Raw genomic sequence first — 25639 nt, 5'->3', positions numbered from 1 at the left:
ACCTTAGCATAAGGGCATTTGATCTACAAATTGAAATGCAAAGCAAGACATGTTCCTTTTTCCATCTTTCCCCTCCTGTATATGTATACAGCTATAATCTGGCCCATATGTTTTATTTATGCAGCAAAATATTTTGGAGGGAACCCATTTTAAACAAAAAAAATCTGTTTTATACATCTGTGATTTCTCTATGTGCTTCTGCAGTGCACTTTTAAAATGTAACTCAATAGATATGACTTTTAAAACTTCAAAATGTCCTATTAACATAAAAAATACTTCTATATTTAAAAAAAAAAAACTAGCCATATTAACATGTTTCAGTACACATTTTCTCAAAGAGGCACAGAAGAATCAAATATAATTCCCCTGTCACTTACTGTTATTTATGTTTGGTCTTTGTCCATCTCCAGGTGCTGGACTAATCGACAATGTAAAGAATTTCACATATTTCCAGAAGTCTGTTTTACATCTCTTATTTTTAATCGGTTCACACAGACAGACTTTTTAAAAAATTTCACCATTGCATACAACTTGAGGAGGTTGTTGTATGTGAACTTGGAAACAATGTCTCATAAAGTTAAAACAAAAATCAAGCAGGATTTTGCCACTTCTTATTTTCAATCACAATTCTCTATCAAGATTAGAGAGCTGAACTATTGTGGAGATATTCATATGTCCCTTCTGCTAGATGTTGCATACTCTTGACTCCCCACTGAAATGGGTGTTTGGTCAACATTACCCAAATTTAGTCCTACTTATTTTTATCCTTTTTTTTTTTAAAAAAAAGCGTAATAACTTGAGTTTGCTGGATAATACAAGTAAAATTTCAAATGCCTTTTTTTTTTTTTTTTGAAAAAGAAATCATGGAAGCTGCATTCTCTTATCATTAGTAATAGTTTTGGATGAGAATTTCATTATTGTTTCAAAGGAACACATATTCTTAATGAAGGGAAAGCTAAAAAAACATTTATACTTATTTGACTTAAGGAGGCTGGGATTTATAATTACCTGAAGAAACTGAATGCTGTGCTACCAAGAAGAGATTCAAGAAATGTTAATTCTTACCTCGTAAGGGTACTGAAAGATCAGCACATGTTCATAGCTCATGAGCTTTTTATGTCTTAGGGTTGTATTGGAAGCACTAGGACTAAATTTAAAATATTTTTTGTTTTACTTGCTATTTCAATTAGTTGAAAAGTTTAGCTGTTAAGGAGGGGCATATATAGCTGAGTGTTTATAAACCATGTCCTGTTGGCTGTATTGATTAATAATTTCATCAGAGTCAGTGAGTCTTCCCATGTTAGTGAATAGATTTTGTGCATTACGAATACAAGCATTAGTTTGCCCATATTGTTACCATTTAAAAAAATACAAAACTCAGTAGTTCCTAGCTTGCTTTCACAAGTATTTACAGAGCTGGAGCAACCATTTTACACCAATTAATATTAAGTGATGCACAAAGATGTACTTGCTATTTGTGCCTCCTTCCAACATTTTAGTTGAAATTTTAAAATGCAGCTACATACGCTTTAAAATAAATAAGGTGAGGACACCATCTACAATTGCAAGGAGATTCTGTACGAGATGGGATCAGAGTTCACTTTGCACTATTGAACTATAACTGTTGTAGTTAGAACAACACTGGCATTGTGCAGACCTGTGACAGACATTTGCACTTAGATTGCCTTCATTACCACAGAATGTGGAAAATGTCTGTCAGGAGCTGTGGGAAGGGCAGGGAGGAAGGGTGACAGATGAAGAAAGGGGGCAAAGAAGGCAAGATCCACTGCTGTATCTATTGGCAAAATAAACAGCTCTCTTAGAATCTTCATTGTTGGCTTCATCATCCCTTATTCTTTCTTGACTTCTGACTGATGTCCCTTTCTTAGCTCTTCTGATCCCTCTGGTCCCATCATTATGATTTCCCCATTGCTATTTTCTTGATGATCTAATGGCGATGTAGAATTACACATTCCAACTTCCTATTTTCATATTTAGTCATCTTGGCTGGGATAATGATTTGTCAACTAAAAAGTAAAAATTCAAATTAAGCCCATTGGATGATGAAAAGCCATGGATTTTTGCTATGGATATAGCTATACAAAAGATATATAGTGACTTGTCCTGTTTTTATATTGAACTGCTTAGCACACTGTTTATTTTTGTAAATAAACAGTACATTACAGTACACACTACTTTTTGTACTAATAGTGTGTAACTAAGTCCTGCTAGACCAAATACCCAGTTATATTAACTAGAAGTACTGCTAAGTTTATTAATCGTAAAATCTCAAAACCTCTCATTGGTTTTTTATTATGATTATTATCCTATTTTGGAAACAGGTGCGGAGACTCAATTAAGCGCTCAAACTCTCTGTGCAAGATTCCCTTTATTTCACAAAAGAATCCAACTTATATATGTTTCAACAAAGATCCAGAAGGTACTAACGGCACACAGCCAATACTACTAGCACAGGAGGGCATATCTGACCCAGCTGGGATGTTTGCCAGTCCTCAGAACAGTTAAAGATAAAAACTTTCCATAGACACACTCGTGACTGTCTTCAGCCACATCTTCCCAGGCCTACACAAGGCCATCCTCCACCCTGACCTTGTGAAACTAGTTCTTCAAAGGCTTGGCAAACATGCAGCACAACAAATTCTAACGGTCACTCTTGAAAACAAATGCCAGGTGTTCCGAGCTGCTCCCACATCTCCCCCTTTTTTGTTTAGGAACATCAGATTCACGAGGAAGGCAGCGAGGACTCTAGCTTTGAACTGACGCAATCCTCGTACTGCTCCTCAGGTGATTCTGATTGCTGCAAACACACAAATGATTAATAACCCTCCAATAGCAATATAAATTCGGATACACAAATTTAAACCTTCAAACCATGTTTTTGGATTTAAGCATTTAACACTACTAGACAATTCTTTGAAAAACACCTTATTCTGCTAATTTCGTATATTTCCCATTTGATCTTGTAATGTCTGTGCAAGGTCTTAGGTCTCTCCTGCAATATTAGTAGCAAATGCACCTTGCAAATGTGCCTTCACCTAATTCCAATCACATACACTTTCATTCCCTTGTAAAGGAGTTACACAGAGCCCTTGCTTTTGAAATTCCCAATTGCAATGTAATTTCATTCTATTTTATAATGCATTTTGTCTATGTGATGGGTTGATCCTGGCTGGACACCAGTTACCTACCACAGCTATTCTATCACTCTCTCCTCCACAGCTGGCCAGGGGAACGGGAAATGAGGTTTGCGGTTAGTTCATCACTCGTTATCTCTGACACTTCATCCTCCTCAGTGGCAGCACTCATCACACTCTTCCCCTGTTCCAGCGTGGGATCTCTCCCACGGGAGACAGTCCTTCACGAAGATCTTCAGCATGGGTCCCTTCCACGGGGTGCAGTCCTTCAGGAACAGACTGCTCCAGCGTGGGTCCCCCTCGGGGTCACAAGTCCTGCTAGAAAACCTGCTCCAGCGTGGGCTCCTCTCTCCACGGGTGTGCAGGTCCTGCCAGGAGCCTGCTCCAGCGTGGGCTTCCCACGGGGTCACAGCCTCCTTCGGGCATCCCCCTGCTCTGTTGTGGGGTCCTCCCCGGGCTGCAGGTGGAGATCTGCTCCACCGTGGACCTCCATAGACTGCAGGGGAACGACCCGTCTCACCATGGTCTTCACCACAGGCTGCAGGGGAATCTCTGCTCCGGTGCCTGGAGCATTTCCTCCCCCTCCTTCTTCACTGACCTTGGTGTCTGCAGGGTTATTTCTCTTACATGTTCTCACTCTTCAGCTGCCATTTCTGTGTGTTCCGCAACCGCATCTCTCTTCCCCCTCTCCAGCCGTTTGTTTTTATTAATTTTTTTCTGTCTCTTCCTCTCTCTCTCTCTCTATTTTTTTTTTTTTTTTTTTTTCTCTGTGCATAGGTGCTACCACTATCACTGACTGGCTCGGCTTTGGCCAGCAGCAGGTCCGTCTTAGAGCCAGCCGGCACTGGCTCTATCAGACACAGGGGAAAACCTCCAGCAGCCCCCCAGAAGCCACCCCTGTAACCCCCTGCTACCAAAACCTTGTCACACAAACCCAATACAGCCCAAGCCAAATTACCACTGCTTCCAAAGCATCCAATCATTCTAGTATTGTTGATCAATTTGTACCTGGGTATTCATTTCAGCCGTAACGTTTTTTAATACATTAGCTACTGTGTGAGCAGTCTGAATGGATTTCACAAGCGCCGTGGTAGCAACGGCGGCAGTAGCTGCAATAATGATAGCTGATATTATAAAGGCAATGAGCCATCCTATAAATTGTTTTGGGTGACTAATTTTCCGCTTTAAAAGCCTTGATAATTGACTTAATCCTTATTCCCTTTCCCACGATTTGGTCATATTCACAGGGATCCACAATTCAGCACGACATCATATTGGCATGATTACTGTAAGACTTAGTTCAGATATATTCTTATGAGTAAAACAGCTAAAATACCAAGGTTAATTCAGATTAGTTTCAAAAGCATGGTTACATAAAGCAACATCTAGAAATTGAGTTCCTACAAAAACATAAGGATGTGAAGTACATATCACCAAATCTTTGTGATTCTATACATTCTTGTGCCGTCTTACGCCGCAAGCTCAGCCCGGCAATCGGTAGGTGCCAGCTTTACGTCGGCGTCCCCACGGAGGCAACGGTGGCCTCGCTGTACACCAGCCCGATGCTCTTCGGAAAAATCCTGGTATTTATACATTTGCAAAGGAACGGGTTTCAGCACACGTGGCCAGCGGGTGCCAAAAGACGCCTCGATTGTAACATAGGGAGCCTATGACGCATGCGCTCGCTGGCCAGGCGCGCTGCATGAGCCATAGCCACCCTGTCTGTTGGGTCATGGGCTTTGTACGTGCGGCATATTGTCATCATCCAGCAGTCTGCGTTTTCCTCGGCTATCTACCTCTCCCCCAGTGTTCATACACGGACCAAAATCCCATTTTTTAACCCATCTGCAAAGAAAAAAGATCAGAATTCTTACAATACTGTTGCTGGCCACTATTGCCAGGTATGCTAAAAAAGGTATTCTTTGGAGTAGGATACATGTTGCATCATCTCGCTAGCTTGTTGTTGCATTCTCTTCAAATGTCCCTATGTGATAGCTTTTTCATTCTCGATGTGCTGCTTCCTCCTCATTTGTCTCTTCTCCTTCAAATTCAGAGTCTTCATCTGCGGGATAGGGTTGTCCGGGTGGTTTCGCCAGCTCATGATATGGCTTCACGTGTTTAGCTGGAATCCACTTGGTTCCTGTGGGAAGAAGAACACAAGCATACCCTTGCCCCCAAGGGATTAGTTCCACAGGTCCATTCCAACCAGGTCCACTAAAAGGATCTTTATACAGTACTTTAGGTCTGTGTGAAATAGAATCAGGAATTTTAAAATGTCGATCTATCGCTGTGCTGGCCATTAAGTCTGGTGAGCGATTTAAAAAATTCAAAGTAAACATAGCATTATCTAGCTGTTCTTGTGGTGGCATATTCCCCCTTTTTGTTTATGCAACATGGACTTTAAAGCATGATGCGCACGCTCAGTTATTGCTTGTCCAGTAGGTGAATGTGGAATTCCTGTCACATGGGATACCTGCCACTGCTGCAAAATAATTGAGTAGATTTAGCTACATATCCTGGACCGTTGTCAGTTTTAATGGTTTGAGGAACCCCCATAATTGCAAAGCATCGTGACCAATGTCATTGTACATCACGTGCCCTTTCTCCAGAATGAGCAGTAGCACAAATATAAGAGGAAAAGGTATCAATAGAAACATGCACAAATTTCAAGGAGCCAAAGGCAGATACATGTGTAACATCACTTTGCCAAATGGCATTAGAGTGTAAACCACGTGGGTTAACTCCAATGCTCACTGCATCAGAAGAAAATCTTTGACAATCTGGACAAGAACGAATTATATCTTTAGCCTGTGCTTTTGTCAAATTAAACATCTTTTGCAATGCTGCAGCATTTTGGTGAAAAAAGGAATGAGAGGCCACAGCAGAGTGGAATTGCACTGTGCCAACAGCAAAAGAGTCAGCCACGGCATTGCCTGTAGTCAAAGGTCCTGGCAGCACAGTGTGCGACCTAATGTGACAAATAAACAAAGGATAAGCTCTTTTATTTAAAAGAGTTTGCAATTCCAAAAATTTGTTGAATAAGTCTTCATCATTTATCTCCTTTAAGTAAGATCCTGGTAATCGCTGTACAACACGTACGACATATTCTGAATCAGAAATAATATTGAGTGGTTCCGATGGAAATAAAGTTAAAGCGTGTAAAACAGCCTGTAATTCCACATGCTGTGTGGAACCTTGTAACAGAACAACAGATGTGTGCCATACTCCATCATCTAGCCAAGCAACTACACCTCGTCCAGTTTTTCCGGAGCCATCCACAAAAACTGTACGAGCATTAACAATAGGATTATCTGATACTATTGTCTGTGGTTTGATGTTTAATATATGAAGGTTTTGCAGTAACTTACATTTAGGCAGTGAGAAAGAAATTTTGTTCATAAAGGCAGCCAATGTGATTTGCAGTGATTGTGATTGAACAAAAAGGTAATCAAAATCTTGTTTTGAAAAAGGAAGATACAAGGTATCGGGATCAAAACCAATGAGACACTGAGTACCTGACCGTGCTTTTTGTACCACAGTCACAATCATTTCTAAAGGCTGTGTAACAGTTTTCTTCAAAGTGTGAGAGAGAAACACCCATTCCAAATATAAAATTTTCTGAGTGACTTTATCATGTGGAAGAGATTACCTTCTTTATCAAATTTCGATTTGTGTTGATTCGCCCAATTATATCCTTTACTACAATGAGGGCAGAAGTGACTTACAGGTTTATCACGTTTGGATTTTTGTCGTTTAGGACAGTGCTTAGCCATATGTCCCAATTTTCCACACTCAAAACATTTCACAGTAACTTGATGAACATATAGTTGCTGTGACAGTGCAGCAGCTAACATGTTAGCTCTATGAGTTTCTGTCCCTATATTTTGACATATCTTAATATACTGCCCAATGTCAGTAGCTCTTCCTTTAACTGACTTCAGTGCAGCCTGACAGTCCGTATTTGCATTCTTATAAGCCAATTGAAATAATAATGCTTTTGCAGCTTCCTGATTTTCTACCTGCCGTGTTATCGCAGCTTGAAGGCGATCAATAAAAGACGCATACGGTTCCTGAGAGCCCTGTCGTATAGAGGCAAATGAAGCGATACCTTGCCCAGTTTCAGGTACTCGTCGTATAGCCATGAGTGCAATATGAGTGGCTTGATCGAAAACTTGCTTTGGCAAAGCTGCTTGTGCCTGAGGTGTAATGTAAGGGCCTGTTCCTTGTAACATGTTTTGATCTATAGCTATCCCTGATGACAAGTTGTCCATAATTTGTTCCACTGACAAATCATTATATTCTAACTGCCATACAGAATACTGAGCAGAAGTCAACATCGTTTTCATAAGCAATTTCCAGTCCCAAGGAGTCATAGTATAAGTTCCTCCAATTGCTTCCACTAGTCCCATTGTAAATGAATTGTGTAACCCATTTTCATGAATCGATTTCCATAATTCTTTTATCATTTCATAAGGTAAACTGTCATGCTGTGGTGGAGTACGGGGTTTGTATATAACAGGAAAAGTGAACATGGTATCACCTTGCTGTAGAGCTTTTTCTCGACAGCGTTGCATCAAGCTATGTGTATTTTTTCCCAAATCATTAAGTGAATTGTCACATTTAGTATCAACGTCTGGTAAGGGCTGAGCTGAAGGCACTATAATGTTTTTTCCGCACCGCTGTAAAGCAGGAGCCACAGGATTAGACAGAGGCACAGAGTTAGAGGGATTAGTAGGAGAAGGAGATACAGGCAGTGCAGCAAAGCGAGGTTCTGGTTTAAGTTCTGCAAACCCTGGAGAGGGAGTACCAGGCGATTGGGGTGGGTGGGTGGGGGCCGGCGGCGGCACGGCGGCGGCTGTGGCGGCCGCAGAGGCTGCGGGAGGCGGCGGCGGCGGCGAAGCGGGTGCGAAAGCGGCGGGAGGCAGCGGCGGGGTGGCGGGAACCTGTGTGCGGTGGTGAGGGTCGGCGAGCCCGCGGAGCCCGTGCTGCCCGCCCGCTGCCTGCCTGCCTGCCTGCCGGCGGAGTGGGTGCCTTAACGGTGTTAGTGCAGGCGGTGGTGGAGGTAACGAGGGATATAAATCCGGCTCTTTTTCAGAGTCCACCCTGCCTGATACAAAAGAATTATTACCAGAATCAGAATCCTGGTCATTAGCGGCCTGCTTACAGACTGTCTCCTCAAAAGCAGTATCAGGCTGTACTGGTATGATTTTCACTGCCAGCTCTAAATGCACCAGCGCAGCATAAATAAATCTCCATGTCATAATTAAATTTTCTGATACACCAAAGGCCAAAGTTTTTCACGTTTGTAAATGTTCCCCGACTCTTTCCCAAACCTCGGTATCAAAAGTTCCCTCTGTGGGAAACCAGTTACAATTATCCTTTACCCATATTAAAAGCGAAGCAATTTGTCCCTCTGTTATTTTACACCCAGAGGCCCGTAAAATCTGCTGCAAAACGTTTAAGTAGAGCTTATGCTCCTGGGAAACTGATTGCCCCATGCTACCGCAATCTCGCAACTCACCCGTTCCGCAGGGGTTGCTGTTACCTATTTTCTCGGAGTCGTGGCCACTTCTTCAAAACTCTCCCCATTAGATTACATGGTCTCTGCAGTGAAGGGGAATCACCTCTTCTTTTCTCAGTCACGTCGTTTTCTTCTCTTAATCGTGCCGGCTTCTTCTCTCGATCACGTCGTCTTCTTCTCTCGATCACGTCGTCTTCTCTCGATCACGTCAGGGTCACCATCTGCGGAGACTCAATTAAGCGCTCAAACTCTCTGTGCAAGATTCCCTTTATTTCACAAAAGAATCCAACTTATATATGTTTCAACAAAGATCCAGAAAGTACTAACGGCACACAGCCAATACTACTAGCACAGGAGGGCATATCTGGCCCAGCTGGGATGTTTGCCAGTCCTCAGAACAGTTAAAGATAAAAACTTTCCATAGACATACTCGTGACTGTCTTCAGCCACATCTTCCCAGGCCTACACAAGTCCATCCTCCACCCTGACCTTGTGAAACTAGTTCTTCAAGGGCTTGGCAAACATGCAGCACAACAAATTCTAACGGTCACTCTTGAAAACAAATGCCAGGTGTTCCGAGCTGCTCCCACAACAGGTCTCAGCATTTTGCTACTAGTTTCAGCAGAACCTTTGTTTGGCCCTTAGAAATCAAATAAGTAACTTCTACTTGGAGCTGTTAGGAGATGGACTTGCAGTTTGGATCATGAGTAGTCCATATGTCCACTTTTTTTTCTGTATACATAGGTTTTTCTTCCTGAAGCTTCTTTTTGAACTTCCTAGAACCCAGGAAAAGTAAAAAGCAGCAGAATGACTTCTTTCTCTAGGATTTAACTACAAGCCACCTTCTGGAGCAACATTTTTCATATTTCTTTACTGCCTTCTGTCTGTACTTCTGGTGCTTCTGAAGCTGTGGTTGCACATTTGCTGCAAAGTAATCCAAACTGGGTTAAAAGATTAGCCAGATCTTTTTCCTGATCTGGTTTATTGCACAGCCACACAGAAAACAAAATGGGTAGTGAACTGGCATGAATGTAGAAATAAGTGGCAGAGCTAGGAGCTCTTTAACTTAGTATGCTATGAACTTAAACAAGAAAGCATTAAGATGTAGATACTGATAAATGTAGTATTCATAGAAGCCACAGTTAACTGGTAACACTGTAAATGCTCTGGAAAACATGTAAATGTTAATGGGAGACTGAGAAAAGAAGATGAACAATAAATTCAGGGATATGTTTTTAAATAGTCTGTGCAAATAACATGCTGATGCAAGATACTCTATCTAATTATCTATGGAGGTATCCGGGAAAACATTAAATAATATGGAAAACAAATTTAAGATGGAAAAGTACTGAGTATATGAGGTAATATAGAAGGATGATTTTTCTGGAATACAAAGACTTTAGACATCTGAGGTTTTCAGTATACAAAGCTACCACATGCTGTAGTATTCTGTATAGTATGATTATCTAGTCACCTTTATTGCTATTTAGTATAAACAAAACAGCTCTGAGACAAAGTAAGGGTACTATAATCGCATAAAATATGCACAAGTACCATATTTAAACATAAAAATGTATGGGATTGTTTTGCAAGCATGATAGAACACAATTTCTGACTGTAAGATAAAACTGGCAGTATAATTTTAATATCTTGTGTGAGAAACAGGGAAAGCAGGAAAGTAATACATAATATTTTCTGATCTCAGTGCTTATAGAGTTAAGTCTGTAAGTCACTGAACACTGAAGTGTATGGAAATATGTTTCTTTGTTATTCAAAGCATAACAAATTCACACTTCTTTAACACTGATTTATAATAATAAAGCCAGCAGATGTCATGTAATTAGATTTGTACTGCCCTTGAGGGTAGTGGATCAAATTCAGCTCAGCGTTAGAACAAATAATACCATTGAAGTTCGTGTAGTTACTAGAGATTTGCTCCTGCCTCACTAAGGGTGCAGTGTTAAAATGAGAAAAGGGGCCAGTTTGGGGCAGTGTTAAAATGAGGAGGAGTAAATACAGGGCTAGATGCAATACAATGTAAAGCTGCACTCCATCCCCTCTTCACTTGCTATTTTTTGAGGCATATACACAGACATTCCAGTTAAAAAGCCAGTTGTATTTTAACATATTCTCTGAACATGGTGGGAAGCCTGTAATGCTTGATCTCCAAGTGAAGTGGGACTTGGGGGCTCAGGGGACTGTTTTGGCTAAATTTTTTAATAATTTAGAAGGAGGATTGTCGATTAATTGCCATGATTGGCTGAATTTGTCGAAAGAATGTGTTCGTCTCTTTGTTAAAATATGGATGTAACTGTTGGCAAGCTATGCAGATGACTATAGTGTGCAAGGTGGCATCTCTGAAATCACACATGCCTAGCATCTAAATCTTGATAGTGAGAGATATCAAAACACAAGTCATTATAGCTCCAGAAAAAATATAAAATATCCTACAGTAATGAAAATGAGTTAGGGTCGTATTTTGCCAGCCTGATTCACATTTAATACTATTGCATTGTCTATTCTGTGTGAATAGTCCCAGTGACTTCAGTGGAACTCTTAATGGTGGCTGGGCTCGTGTGAGCTGGGACAGTGCAATAGAACCATCTGTGTTTTCGTCAAAGTTAAAATGCCCAGTTTGTCTGGGAACCATGGGGCAAATTCTCAGTTCTGAGTTCCACTGCTGTATATGGCTTATCTTAGAGTATATGGACAAGTGGCTAGTAAGTTTCTGCAATAGGTAAAAGAAAAAATGTAAAACAGCTTGCTCTCCTTCCTGCCCCAAAAAAGGCTAAATCTTACCTTTTGGTATAGAAATGAACACAATGAATTTGTAGAACAGAACAGAGCAGAATAGAATAGAATAGAATAGAGTAGAATAGAGTAGAATAGACTATTTAGTTGGAAGGGACCTACAAGGATCATCTAGTCCAACTGCCTGACCACTTCAGGGCTGACCAAAAGTCAAAGCATGTTGTTATGGGCATTGTCCAAATGCCTCCTCAACACTGACAGGTGTGGGGCATCGACCACCTCCCTAGGAAGCCTGTTCCAGTGTGTGACTGGGTGGTAAGTGAAATGCTTCCTAATGTCAAGTCTAAATAGCTGTAAATAGAATGTCCTGAATTAAGAATATATTCTATATTTTTGGTAGTTTGTGACATTTCTAGAACAAAACATGTTGATCAGAGGAATTTTTAAAAGCAGGAATCATTTTCATTCCCAGCAATTTAACAAAATCAATGCAAGGTCTTAAAATGCTCTCTTGACCCATCCACGTTTTTCAGCAAAACAAAGTTCAGTTCAAAAAGCTTCTCTAGCTCAACTCCAATCCTGCTGCTCTTCTGGCAGTGTTGGATACTGCTTGAAGAAGCCAAAACAATGTTTTGCTCAAAACATTTAAGAAACTAAATGAGTTTATTCCATGTAGGGGAATTAGAAAGATTTTTATAATTTTTTAAACATTTGTGTGCAAGTTGCTTATTCTTGCTGACAAAGTAGAATGAAATACGATGCTATGCAAAAGCAAAGAAATTAAATAATCTCTTTCAAAATTCCTTTCAATAGTCACCTCCAGGTTGGTGAGGAGGCTATGATCAGTTGGTCCAGAGGCAGCAGCTCTTGTGCTGTGAGCAACACGTAACATCAAGGCTTCACGTCCATTACAAAGGACATGTACAATCCTGGATCAAATGGCAATGAAATTTGATCTAGATGAAGCGTGAAATCGCAGCACATGTCTGTCAAATTATCCAGAGCGTATGGTGGCGTGTTTATGAAGGCTCTATTTTGGCTCTATGTTGGCTTACTAAGGACAAGCAGTACTGCCCTAATAAAAACTCTGCTGCTACCAAGTTACTTCTAGGAGATTTTTAAACAAAATTTGAACTGCTACAGTGAGCTCGTATGGATTCATGGCTGTAGTGTTTTTGCAATATGCTCATTAAGTCAGATTTGCCATCTTGTAGGGACACAGCCTAAGGCAGAGGTAGAAAAGCATGTGCAGCCACAATCATTGGGTGTTGCGGATACTACCACTTACTCAAAATAGGCCCCAACATTGAGGTTACCAACTTTTAAAGATAATTTTGAAGAGGTAGATCTAGGTACTTGACTAAAAGCATGGGGAAAAGGGACGTGAAATAGGAAGAGTGTGATGTTAGTCCATGCTAACCATTTTCTATTTGTCTGGTTTGAGTTAAGAGATAAAGTTCTCTTTTATTTCATCTATTTGGTCCATTCAGTGCTTTTAATTTATGAATTTATTGAGCATCTAATTTGACATAATTTAGTTTGAGGTTTGTGATGTGAAGAACAATTAAGTTGAGAGAACAGTGATGAATTAAGCAGCTTGGGCCTAATTCTGTGTAACTTTTAGACTCATTTCTACTGACACAACACAAGCTAGCAGTTTTTTGCTAAATGGAGTACACTAGACTTGAATATATGTCAGTACAACACAAGTCCCAAATGGTTGTGAAATTCTACCATTATTTGTTTGTGTTTTATAAATATTTTATAATGCTGTAAGTGGTTAAACAAAGTGGCATAGAATGTCTGCTTATTACATTTAGACAACCGTTTGAAGTTGGAAGTAAATAGAAGTATGCTGGAGGACAGGATTTGAGTTCAAAATTATTGCAACAATAGAAATAATTAAAAAGATAGAATGCAGGTCAATAAAGAGAAGTGAAAGGTAATGTACTTGGGAGTAATCAGTTAAATAAAAACAGGATGAGAAAACAATTGGCTTCATAAATCTGAAGGAAAAAATCCGGATAATAGATCAGAGCTGAAGGCAGTTCAACAAAGTCGTTAGTTGCAAAAAAAAAAAAGAAAACTGCACTGAGATCCCTGAACAGGTCGGTAGCCTATGGCACATAGTACATCTGTATTTCACACAGCGTTGGTAAAGGCTTCATCTGCAGCTGAATGCCTAGTTTGGGGAATAGCCATGGACAAAGGAGTTGACTCGATTAGGTGAGATTCCAGGAGGCAGAAGGATCAGAAGTGCAGAACAGCAAGGTGAAAAGAAATGCGATGGCAGTCTTCCCAGATACTAAGGACTCTTGCAGAGAAGCAAATAAACTTCTGCATGCTCATGGCAAACAATATGAAATGCATTTCTCTTGCTGTCCATATGGAGTAGAGGTTATAAATTCCAGCCACAAATATTTTAGACCGGAGGGTAGGAAAAAAAATCTGAATGTAAGTACCACAAAGCTCCAGTATGGATTGCCGAGGGAGGCCGATGCATTTCCAGCACTGCATATTTGTAGGTTTGACACACGTCAGGGATGACATCAGGATATGAGGCTGGATTAGAGGATGCCATTGTTTTTTGGTGATTCCGTTATAAGGTTCAAGGCCACAGAAACTCATGATGTAATCAAAACACCAATATCAGTGATCAAACCCAAACCTATAGATTGGATTGTGGTACAGTATATGTGTGTGTGTGTAGCGCACATATACTCCAGACCGGCAGAATTTGGCCTGATACTTACCTTAACAGAAAAAACCTGACCACAGACTGCATACAAGGCTCAGAGAGCCAAAGCCACAGCATACATGGAGAAGAAGAAAGGCGAGGAGCATTCTGCAAAAATACAAGCTTTTTATTTTGAAACAGTGTATGTATATAGCGTAACATCTTTCATAGCCATTAGTGTTTGTAAAGATTAGCTCATCTTAGCAACCAGTTCTAAAAACAGAGTGCAGGCTCACACAAACTTCATCATATCACATCCAGGAGGAAGTGATTTTGTTACTGTGCAGGGACTTCTACTGTATTCATTACAGCCAACAATATCAAAGAAGAGTGCAGTAGTATGAGATAGCATTTCTTTTTCCATAACATTTCCATAGATAGGACAGTATAACTAGTAATGTATTCCCTAAGGAGATGAAAAAATCACCTCTTGGCATTTGGGGTTTTTAACATTTAAAAGCCCCATCATTTTTCTAGGATGTTCTTTACTGAGAAACATGAGTAGCTGGAAATAGTTTCTTTCTGCATTAATCTGCACTGCTCTAATTTCCTTCTCTTCACACATCTTTCTCAGTTTTAAGTTTGACCTGCATAATGTCATTGACATGTATACCATAAATACCACGTGAAAAAAAAAAAAGAAGAGAATAACAGCTTATATCACAAAAGTGTGATGGTATCTGGCACTAAGATACCAGCAGAGGAACACCACACTCCATATAACAGAGCGCTGAATGTCCACATCTTTGGGTCTGACAATTACAGGAAAAATTGGTCTATTTCAGGAGAACAAACGTTAGCATTAATTCTAACTGCTGAGGTAATCTGTAACGTTTATTCTTTTGTTGTTTCCTTTTGCGAGATGCTAGGAACTGAAGTTTGTTGCACAACTTTTGAATCCAGACTGCAGGCCTTTATTTCAATCTTCATCCTTGTTGTAGTATGAATAGCTGTCAGAATGAAAATCAGCATGCAATATAAATTACGCACATTCACAAACAGACAATAAAATATGAGAGGGGGGAAAGGAGGAAGCAGGAAAAATACCAAAAATCAGATGAAAAATGCTTTAAAGATTTTGGAAAACTCCCTCAAACTGGAACTTTGTAAGCAGTCAGAAAAATGTGGGCAAAACATAACGGCTGACCTGCAGATAACTACATTGGGTGTAAAGGATGTACTAGGGTGGGAGACGTGCATTCTGGCCTCAAGGGCGACTAACGAAAGAAAACTCATTCCAGGTGAAACGAAGATATGGGCCCCCAAAACGCGGCAAACTGCAGTAAGCTGTCACAGCTGTGAAATACCCTGGAGAACAGCCCTTGCTGAAAAGAGCTCTCCGAAGATTGTGCACAGCTGGTTGTCTGGAGCGAGCGATGAACTCGTACTGCGGTGCTTCGGTGAAAATGAGTTTGGCGTCTATACTTGAACAACACTTAAACTGCATTAGAACAGGTACGTAGCCTGCTCGGCGACTCCTGCAGAGTCTGGAAGTCGGGTTTCCGTCGGTCTGCAGGCTAACGCGTTACGCTTTAGAATCGGTTTATCCGCAGGTCAGCGCTATCCTGTTCTATCTCGACCCCCCCGCCCCCCGGTGGCCCCCAAGCGCGGCAGGCCGTCGCTGGGAGGGGGAACGCCGCCTCTCGGGCGCCGCCGGGACCCCGCTAGGCCGCCCCACTGCTCGGGCCCCGGCCGCCGCTGCTCCGGCCGAGCAGGGCGGGCATCCCCGCTCCCGGCCCGGCCTCCGCTGCCCGGCACCAAGATGGCCGCCGCCGCCACCGGCGCGTGGCGCGTCCGCCGCAGCCGCTCCATTGGAAGAGGGGAAGGAAGTGACGCACCGGCGGGAGCCCGGCGGAGCGGGGTGGCGGAGGCCGGCTGCGCGGCGATGAACAGCCGGCTGCAGGAGATCAGGGAGCGGCAGAAGCTCCGGCGGCAGCTCTTGGCGCAGCAGGTAGCGGGCGGAGGGAGGGGGGGCGGCCGGGCCGTTCCCCGCCGGGCCGGGCCGGGCTCCGCCGGCGGGCGCTGGAGCGCGTGGGCCCCGCCCTTCCCCGGCGGGGAGGGGGGCTGGCGGGCGCGCGCCGCCTCAGGTGCAACGGTTGGGCTGAGGGCGGCGGGGCCGGGGGTTGTGAGGCGGCCGCTGGTCGGTGACGCGAGGGAGCGGTCCGGGCGCCCGGCAGGTGGGCAGAGGGAAGCGGCGAGCCGCCGGGTGGGGGGAGCCCCTCGGTTCGGACCCGCAGCCCCGGTGGGAGAGGGGGTCGCCGGCGGGCGGGCGGGCAGGAGAGTGTGTGTCGGGTTCGGAGAGCGGCCCGTCGGCGTCCCGGTGGTTGGGGTGGGGGGGTGTGTGTGGGGGCGGGGGTGTTTAATCGGCGGTGACTGAGGCTTGAGTTCGCCTTGCCCGTTGTGCAGTTAGGAGCTGAAAACGCGGACAGCATCGGTGCCGTGCTGAACAGCAAAGATGACCAGCGGGAGATCGCGGAAACGAGAGAAACGTGTAGGTCAGTATCGGTGTGCAGTTTCTGGTAAAAATGAAGGGGATGGTAATAGTGATACAGGCCTTTGAAATAGGATGAGATTGCGCTCCAAAGAGCCAAACAAAATCTTACCGTTTATTTAAAAACATACAACTCGGTGAATGGAAATGCTTTAGTTACTCAAATCTGAACTCTGAATACAGTGAGTAGGGTTTAGTCATTCACTTCAAATAGCCGTTTGGAAAACAAGGCTAACTTTTTGCTTCCTATGTTAAAAAGCTACTGCGGAGCAGAACGGAGGTGTGAATTCAGAGCGTGGCACCTGCATTGTGCCTAGAGCCTTTATACTTTTACGAAGAGCAGTCACAGGGCAATTTAGTTTAAAAGTTCTTACGGAACAATAGACATGTCTAGGATAGAGTAGCTATTGCTTATTAATTCTCACATGTAACAGTAATTTTCTTGTGTGAGCAGCCTTAATTTTGTATATGCACTGCTTTTGTTAAAATAAGCTGTACCTTTCAGAACAGAGAAAATGAGAAAGCGAGATACCTGTTTTCAGGAGTCCTGTCCTTAAGAAGTTTTGCTGGTGTCAAATACACTGAGAGAGGAATAACTTCTCATGTATAAAGTTTCAAAATAATTTCAAGCTTGTAACAGAAACATGTAGTCAAGGGAGATGATCAGAGATTTCTGAAATGCTCTCTCTGGAGAGAGAAACTTTTATATCAGGATTTTTTTGTTGTTGTTTATAGGGCTGCTTATGATACTTCTGCACCAAATGCAAAACGCAAATACCCAGATGAGGGAGAAGCTGATGAGGAAGAGATTGAAGAATATAAGGTGAGAAAAAAAGGAAAAAGTTACTTTTCTCTGGTGTTCATGTGTCTCTGAGGGACTTACAAAATACGTATGTGTGCGTACAAATAAAAATAAATGCGATGTGTATAAATACTTTAAAATATATGTCCCTCAGTGGCATCTCCCTTGATGTCTTCCACTGCAGAGATCTAAGAGGGCATAGATGTGAAGTGGTTCTCTCCATATGTGGCTTAGGTGCATTGAACTGTACATGCACCAGAACCCAATGTTTGGAGGCTTAATTTAGTGCTGCTCCTAGGAGGAGGTAGGCTTGGGTGATGGTGCCCACAGGGAGTGGCAGTGTGCCATGGCTGGCTGTCTTGTGTGGGAAGAAGTGGTAAAATATGTGCATGCTTGGGTACACGCAAAAAAAAAAAAATCTTGACTGGAATTTCTTTGTCAGAAGAAAAGCTTGCGTTTAGCAAGAAGCACAGGCCATTGGATGAGAATAAAGGGAGGCTGAGGGTATCTTCTAACCTGCCTGTTAAGTGCAAAAGAATGCAGTTCTGGGTGAATGGAAAAAATAAGGGATTCTAAGGGTATGGAAGTAAGAAGCTTGGTTTGGGTATGCTTTAGGTATCCAAAATATCCAGGAAAAGTTCAGTTTAAAACAAAACAAAACGCTTCTGTGGTCACTGAAGAATGAGTGGTTGTCAGACTCTCGTGCCCTTCATTTTTCAAATGCTCATCTAAGAGCTATTTGACAGCTTTCTTGTTTCACATCCAATGTGATGTTTTGGCTAAGATGAGGGGTAGAGAAAGGAGGTTAAACAAAGGCACGGTTATGATACAGCTGTCTTTCTGATTTGCTTTTGTGATCTTGTTGCAGCATATACACTCCCCCTCCCTTGTTAAGTTGTCCTAATAACCTTGCTTCTGTGGTTAAGTAGAATCATGGTCAGTGCATTTATAAAATAATGCGGTGTCTGCTGTTCTCTTGGATGCCTAAAAATAGTAATTTTTGAAATATGAGGCCTTGGTAGTGTTACATTTGTGTTCAGGTTTATAAATGTTTCTGTAATAATGTCTATCTTACTTCTATCTCACTAAAACAAGAAGTTAATGTATGACAGGACGTTTTTTGATGACTGACTCTTAAAGTCTATCTGTAAACAGACATTCTTTTTAACAGGCTAGGCGTTAGTCTGTACGTCTTGTTTAGCAAACCAATTAAGTCACCATCTCAGAGAAGGGATTTACAGAGTACACGCACTATTTGTGGAGTGGGGTTTTTATGCTCACATTAGTGATCAGTTCATATTAGTTTATTTTGCTCCTTAACCAAGTATGTGGTTAAACAAGTAACTTTTTTTTCTGTGAAACATATGTGGATAAGTCACTTCAGTTGGTAAAGCATATGAATCTTATCACTAACATTTTCTTCATTAGCTTGGAGAAGACTTACCCTGAGGTGGGCTGTGACCATTTGCAAGTGGTTGGACTGTTGCTAGCTATATTGTTGAAATTGAAGAATATTTTAATAACACTAGCTTGGGCCAGCTTCAGTCGAGCAGATGAATAGATTTAAGTAACTTGAAACCCCCAAGTGGAACATCTATAGTGGAGTCATCAGCTGTTTTCTGCAGACATTTCTAATTCCCTGTTGGCAAGGAGTTAAGAACTTAGTAAAATCCCATCTGTATTTATGTAACTTTTTCCTTAGTACTTTGAGCTAGTTTAAATTTAGTCTTGTAATACAAACTGACACAAAAATCTAGATCCTTATGGTATCAAGCCCTATTAGATTGTGTTTAATACTCTTTAAACAAAAGTAGTAAGAGACTTAACTATTAGTGTTGCAGACAAATATTGCACGTTTGTCAGTTTTGTTAGGAAAATTAGAGGCGAGTATTTCTGATGTGAAGTGACTCATATGTCTCTAAAACCCTGACTTGCGGTGTTGGGTTCTACATGATGATATTCATTAATCCTCTAAAGTGGTTTGAAATTTTTGTGCCCTGACTTCAGATTTGGTAGAAATGAATGTGTCCTCAAACCTCAACTGCTCTAGCTGGACCCTGAGCATCTAGCTGTAATTGCTGGTGAAGATGGGTTACTGTGAAGATACAACATTGTTGTTACTGCAGTGCAGTGTGATGGCGCAAGCTCTGCAGGGGTAGAGTGTGTGGATGTGGGCATGAAACCTTTAAACAAACGTAGTTGGGTGTTTTGGAGGATATCCGTCAGGTTCTAGTCTTCCAAATGGAAAGTGAAGTGAGCTGATGACTCCTAAATGCCTTGTGCTGATGTTTTGAGAGAAGGCTGAACAGCGACATTGACTTTTTCATTATATGGGGGAAGTGTGAGAGCAGTTTTTGAGATGGAAGGTGAAGTATGTTAATCTTCTCAGCTATTTAGGAACATCTGATGCAAAAAAAGACTATGTTTTTTATTTTTTGTTTTTATGGGTTTGGTTTGGGGCTTTTTTGTGGAATAAGTGTACGTTCATAGTGATGGTTCTTAATAAACATCAGGCTGATAGGAAAATAAAGGGCAGCAAGGCTGCTTGTTAAGCTTCCCACTGGCAGCTTGACTTCTGTCTTGGAGCCTGAGTCTGCATTGCAAACCATAGCGGTGGGAGATAGGGGAAGAGATGCATTATTGGCATAAATGAATAATGGATGTTTTAAGGTCAGAAAGTTGAAATGTGGTTCTAAAGAACTTCTACAATACTCTCATTTTTGTGGAACTGTAACAGTTGTACTAGGGTTAGTTGGGCTCTCAGGTCTGTATTTGGAAGTGACTGGTAATGGGACTAGGCTATCGGCTGCCACTCCCAGGCTTTTCATAGCCTTCTGAGAGTTGTGATTGTTGCTCCACCTCTCCCCTTCCCCCTGTGAATTTACTCAATTGTTTGAACCTGTGTAAATGCCTGGTATCAACAGTGTTTTGTGGCAAAGAGTTCCGGAGTTTTGACTTTGTATGAAGTACAAAAATACCTGCGGTTCAAATTCGTTGTCTGCCAGCCTAATTCGATACAGCCCTGTTTTACTTTGTTTCTGCAAGCGGTGGCCTGCGAGCTTATCATGCTTCCATGCAGTTGTTCTGAAGGCTGGAAAAACCTTACTTGGTTGAATCATGATAATTGCTTGATGTATCTCTAGTTATTTGAAAAAACTATATGCTTGAATATTGTCGGTAGTTTTTGTTTCCCTAACTCAGCGCCAATATACCAGGTTTGGAAAACAAGGATGATTAATGTACAAGAACCTAGTATTTTGTATTAATTTCATTCTGTCCCTACTCTGACTGTGTCCTTTTCCCTTTGAAAGTTGGTGGTGTGGGCTTTTTGTTTGTGGCCACAAGACTTTTTTTTTTTTTTTTTTTTTTTTTTTTAATCACTTACGAAGGCATAAAGAGAACTGGGATGACTCTGAAGTAGGTATCTAACAGGTGCTTATCATCAGAAGATGATTTAGAGGATGATGGAAGAGGGAAAACAGGTGTGTAAGTTTATGATGGCATAAGCAGTTTTTAGTAAAACTCAAGCTTTCAGCTTTTTTTGTCTGATTAACACTTGCTGCTGCTTGTCTGCTGTTCATTCCTTTTCCTTGTAAACACTGTTGCTGTTTGATAGTAATCTTTTTTTGGTCTGGTTAAACAAGCAAACAAAAGACTATATCTCGGTAAGTTCTTCACCTGAATAATGGGGAGGGGGAATCTGTGACCTGTTAATCACAGTAGGCGTTTCAGAAGTTGGTTCAAAGCTCCGATTTGGAAAGAGCTTATTTTAAGATTTCAACAGCTAGAGGGATCAAAATAGGGACAACACTTAATTTTTCATTCTGCATTCAGACAGCTTATGTAGCATAGGGTATATGCAGTAGTAATAATAGCCTCTTCTCTGCATCTTTTGACTTAAGATGTACGTATGTTGGGGGGAGAAGTTGAGTTCTTTTCTGTGAGAAATCTTGTTCTCCATCTTTCCTTTTATTTTGGTGTGTTAAAATGTCTTTTTTCTTAAATATTTTGGCCTTGAGACTGCTTTTCTCCTCACATGAAGCACTATATTAACTGATTAAGATTTCTGTTGTAATCAGCGATGTATGAAAGAGCATATGCATCCTACTAACATATGGTAGATGATATTTAGTGGTTCTTCAGTTTTACTTATATATATACTGGGTTGTTTCAGGATCAGTGGGAAAAGAGAAAGTGACTTGAAGAAGCGAGTCTCTTTTTTGTTCCTGTTCTAAGTGGGATGTTCAGAGTATGTCAGTGTGACAGATCTCTGAATTCCAGAAATCTGATGAATGAACAGTTGGTGACACACTAACTGGGGGAAAAAAAACTGCAATACAATTCCTGTTTTCTGTAAATTTTAAGACTACAAAATGGGAATTTTAAAATTACTTTTAAGGACAGTCCAAATGAAATACTGGCTTGTACCATGTGCTGTTTCTGCAAAGTGTGGACTTCAACAGATTTGCAGGAAACCATCTTCTCTATATAAAGGTTGGAACATAAGAGATGATTGAATGGATATAAATGTTCAAAGGTTCTACTACAGAAGAACTTCAACAAAATAAATCATTTGCTTTAGTCCAAGGAGTGAAATTTTGGGGAGACAAAAATTAAAAGTTCTACACCTTGTAAAGCACTGCCTACACTGTCAGGGTCTAGAAATGAAGGGTTTCTTATTTTATGTTTCTTTCAGAGGCCTTTCCCAGTAACAGTCTCCTCATTAATGAGACCGACAGACCTTTTTGGGAATAGGTAATTTTTTTTCCCCCTTCAAAGCTGGAGTTGGAACCATTCATGATCTGCTGTTTTAGGAGACTTCTGTTTGTAGACAGCCCACTTCTTTCCTTAAGAAGCAGAATCATAATGAGGAGAGAAATGGCAAGGTCTTGCATACTTATAATATCTGCTTTATTTCCAAGGATGAAGTAGAGCTGCAGCAAGATGAAGAGAACCTGCCCTATGAAGAAGAGATTTACAAAGATTCCAGTACCTTTCTTAAGGTGAGCTGCTTTTGCAATTAGAAGTCTAGTCAAAGCTGGCATAGTCGTGTTAAACTTTTCTTCTGCAGTTGATGGCATTTGAAATACAGCTTTCAAGGCTGAAGTAATTGACTGGAATTCACAAGTACAGAAGTTTCCTGTGAAAGATATGACTGTAACTAGTGTTTACATTGATATGACTAAAGATGTGTCTCAACTCAGAATGAGCCATAGTAATGGTGGGCCTGATTTGGAGCTAAAACCACAATGACAGTCTTGACTAGAGTAGCTTATAAAGGCATGTTGAAAAGAAAAAAAAAAAAAAAAACCCCCAAAAAATCTGTTACTTTCTCATTTATCAGACTAACATGTGTAGAGTGTGTCTGTGTATGTCCAGTTATCTCCCTGTTGGTCTCACTGAACTCCCTTTTATTCTCCAGGGTACTCAGAGCTTAAATCCACACAACGATTACTGCCAACACTTTGTGGATACAGGACACAGACCGCAGAACTTCATCAGAGATGTTGGTATGGCATAGTCAGTAACTGTTTGAAGATAACTCATTTTATTTGGTAGCACTTTTTCTTCCCCTTTTTAATTCCTTACAGTTACTAGGAAATGTAGATACACATATACTTCATAGTTTTGTCTCTCTGTGTTCATATCAATAAACAAATTTATATGAATGATTTTATTTTTAATCAGTTAGGAGGTGATTATTACCCAGGCTCTTCTTACTTCGGGTTATATTTGAAAGTATTTAATGAGGAGGATTTTTTTCAAAATTAAGCTCTTTTTGTTCCAGAAAGTAGATGAGTCTAGCGAACAGATCTTGAAACCTTTGGAAGTTTGAATAACTGACTTACAGTTCAGCTGTTTCCTGGACTGGATTGCCTCAAAGAATGCATGTAACATGTAAAGTATGGAAAATACTTATATTTAAGTCAATAAGCAATATGGATAGTATTTACCAGCTAAATTATGTAACTGCTGACAACTCATTAGAAGGCCCAACATATTATTGAGTTTAGAGAAAGTTAAAAAATAACATTACGTTCATCCAGCCAGCCATCGCTGAACTCGTTATTGAAATCTTGCTTTATTAGACCTGAATTTAATCTTTTTAAAACTAAGGTACGGTTTGGTCCCGTTTCCCAGAATGGGTGTCTGGTAGTTATTTGGGTTTTAAAAAAAGCAGGACACCTACCTCTGCAGTTTTCTGCAACAGTTCTCTGTATTTTATCAAGTTTAAGATTGTCAGGGCAAGTGTGGTGTGTCTATAGATGTCAGCCCAAAGAGGTTCTGTTTGCCTGTTGAGGCAGTTAGTTTGTTCTCTGTGTTTTTTAAATGCTTCTGTGAAACGTACCTGGATGCTTAATATGAAAAACAGGCTGTTTTGACTCGGTTACGTCTTTATCCAAAAAGCATTTGGGCTTCACAGTTACGTACTTGAGGTAGTTATACACTGTTCTTTGAAATGTGTCTGAAGAAATAGCAGCCCGTGTTATTTACTCTTGACTTCTCTGCTGCATAAAGAATTGCGAAGGGACAGGACAAATTGTTATATGAGTGTTAATATGGAAATGAATGTGTCAGCAGCAGTTAGTCTAGACACTTTATTAGACATGAGGTATGTCAAGTTGCATATTGGTTAGCATACCTTTTCTACATGATGATCAAAACTCTGCTTAGGTGCTACTGTGTAACTGGACAAAAAGCTGTGGGGAAGTAGTGGTTCCAGAACACCCAGTTAGAGCTTTTTGATGTTGCTGTTGGAAAAGAGGGAGACACCTGTGGGTTTTGTTTCGTTTTGTTTGTTGGTTGTGGGGTTTTTGTGGTTTGTGGTTGGGTTTTTTTTGTTTGTGGTTTTTTTTTTAATAACTGAAGTCATCTTGATTGAAAATTCATTTACATCTATTGCTTAGCTGCTGATAACTGGCTTCCATTTCTGCTGGTCAGGAGTATTTGACTTGCACCAGCTGGAAGCAACATGGCAGTGGAAATCAGAACACCACAGTGGTGTTTGAGATGTAATGTATTTAAGGAAAAGAATGAAAATAACTTTTGGGTGTTTTATGCACATGTAATAAGAGATAGTAAGGTTGGATACTAAGAACTTCGCTTTTACCAGTGTGATGCTAGGGTTGGGAGTTCAGAAGTTTGAATTAAAATAAGGAGAGGGATGAAGGGTTGTGGGGTTTGTGGGTTTGGGTGGGTTTTTTTGTCCCCCTGGATTAGGACCATTTAAAGTTGTAAATTTAAATGAACATGAAGCTTCACTCATCACACAATCACTCCTACTAAAGTTGTACTGATACTGCTTGGGAGGCTAGAGTGGTACCTTTTTGGTTTGTGCTGAGCCTGCTGCTAGCAATAACAAAAACATACTATCTCTACTTATTTTTTGAAGGGGGAATGTAATATACTGAAAAGTTTGCTTGGTTTTTTCTTTTTTTTTTCTTTTTTTTTTTTTAAGAAGTTTGCTGCAGAAAACCTAATTAGGGTTCTCCCTTTTGCATCCAGTACATCTGAAAGGTTTGAAAATTAACATCATAAAGCTAAGTCTAGGAACCCAATAAATAAATATACATGTATTCAAATCTTCATGACTGACACCAGAGTACCAAATCTCAATATAAGGGTTGCCTAAGGGAACCATCCACGCCCCAGTTGCTGCCTTAGCAGTAGTCTTCAAAAGTTAAATAAGAGTATTCTGTAAATTAATGTTAATTAGATCTTAATAAAATCTATGGGTGGGGGGATAACAAAATAACTTTCTCCTATCATTCTGGCACTTTTAGTTTAAATGAAAGATTGTTTCCTTCTGATAAAAGGAGTTGTGAACTCATGATGGCTGTAGTGCTCTAGAGAAGATTAGAGCATAGAGACTACATTCAGTAACAGCCATAATTAACTGGGTGAAGGCAGGAGGCTTTTGTGAAGAACTGAACAAAAAACTGCTTTGAAGGGTTTGGTTTGTTCTAACAAAAATTAAAATGAGGCTAAATATTAACATTTGGACCTATTTGGAATACTGGACAATGCTTAATTCATACAGATTTACTCTCTAAGTAGTTGTTAACTTCATGTTTTCTTCTTCTTAGGCTTAGCAGATAGGTTTGAAGAATATCCAAAACTTAGAGAGCTCATCAGGTTGAAGGATGAGCTGATATCTAAATCTAACACTCCTCCCATGTAA

The 25639-nt window shown here is 40.8% G+C and overlaps 1 protein-coding gene across 3 annotated transcripts in view; it reads left to right on the top strand.

Moving 5' to 3' along the window:
• The window catches only part of METTL14 (methyltransferase like 14), a 97154-nt gene that overhangs the window by 59184 nt on the left and 12331 nt on the right, over window positions 1-25639 (top strand). For 2 of the 3 annotated variants that reach the window (XM_030025687.2, XM_041119532.1), the window contains exons 7-13: window positions 15406-15619; window positions 15718-16115; window positions 16571-16659; window positions 17391-17478; window positions 22380-22460; window positions 22880-22967; window positions 25545-25635. In XM_030025687.2, coding sequence (XP_029881547.1) covers window positions 15541-15619; window positions 15718-16115; window positions 16571-16659; window positions 17391-17478; window positions 22380-22460; window positions 22880-22967; window positions 25545-25635 — 914 coding nt within the window. In that variant the 5' untranslated portion in view covers window positions 15406-15540. Of the gene's footprint in view, window positions 1-15405; window positions 15620-15639; window positions 16116-16570; window positions 16660-17390; window positions 17479-22379; window positions 22461-22879; window positions 22968-25544; window positions 25636-25639 lie in introns of those variants that run through there. The other variant, XM_030025679.2, reaches the window with a different exon arrangement.

The sequence above is a fragment of the Aquila chrysaetos genome, chromosome 1 (assembly GCF_900496995.4).
Source record: "Aquila chrysaetos chrysaetos chromosome 1, bAquChr1.4, whole genome shotgun sequence".
NCBI lineage: Eukaryota > Metazoa > Chordata > Aves > Accipitriformes > Accipitridae > Aquila > Aquila chrysaetos.
This window is presented reverse-complemented; position numbering and strand designations above follow the sequence as displayed.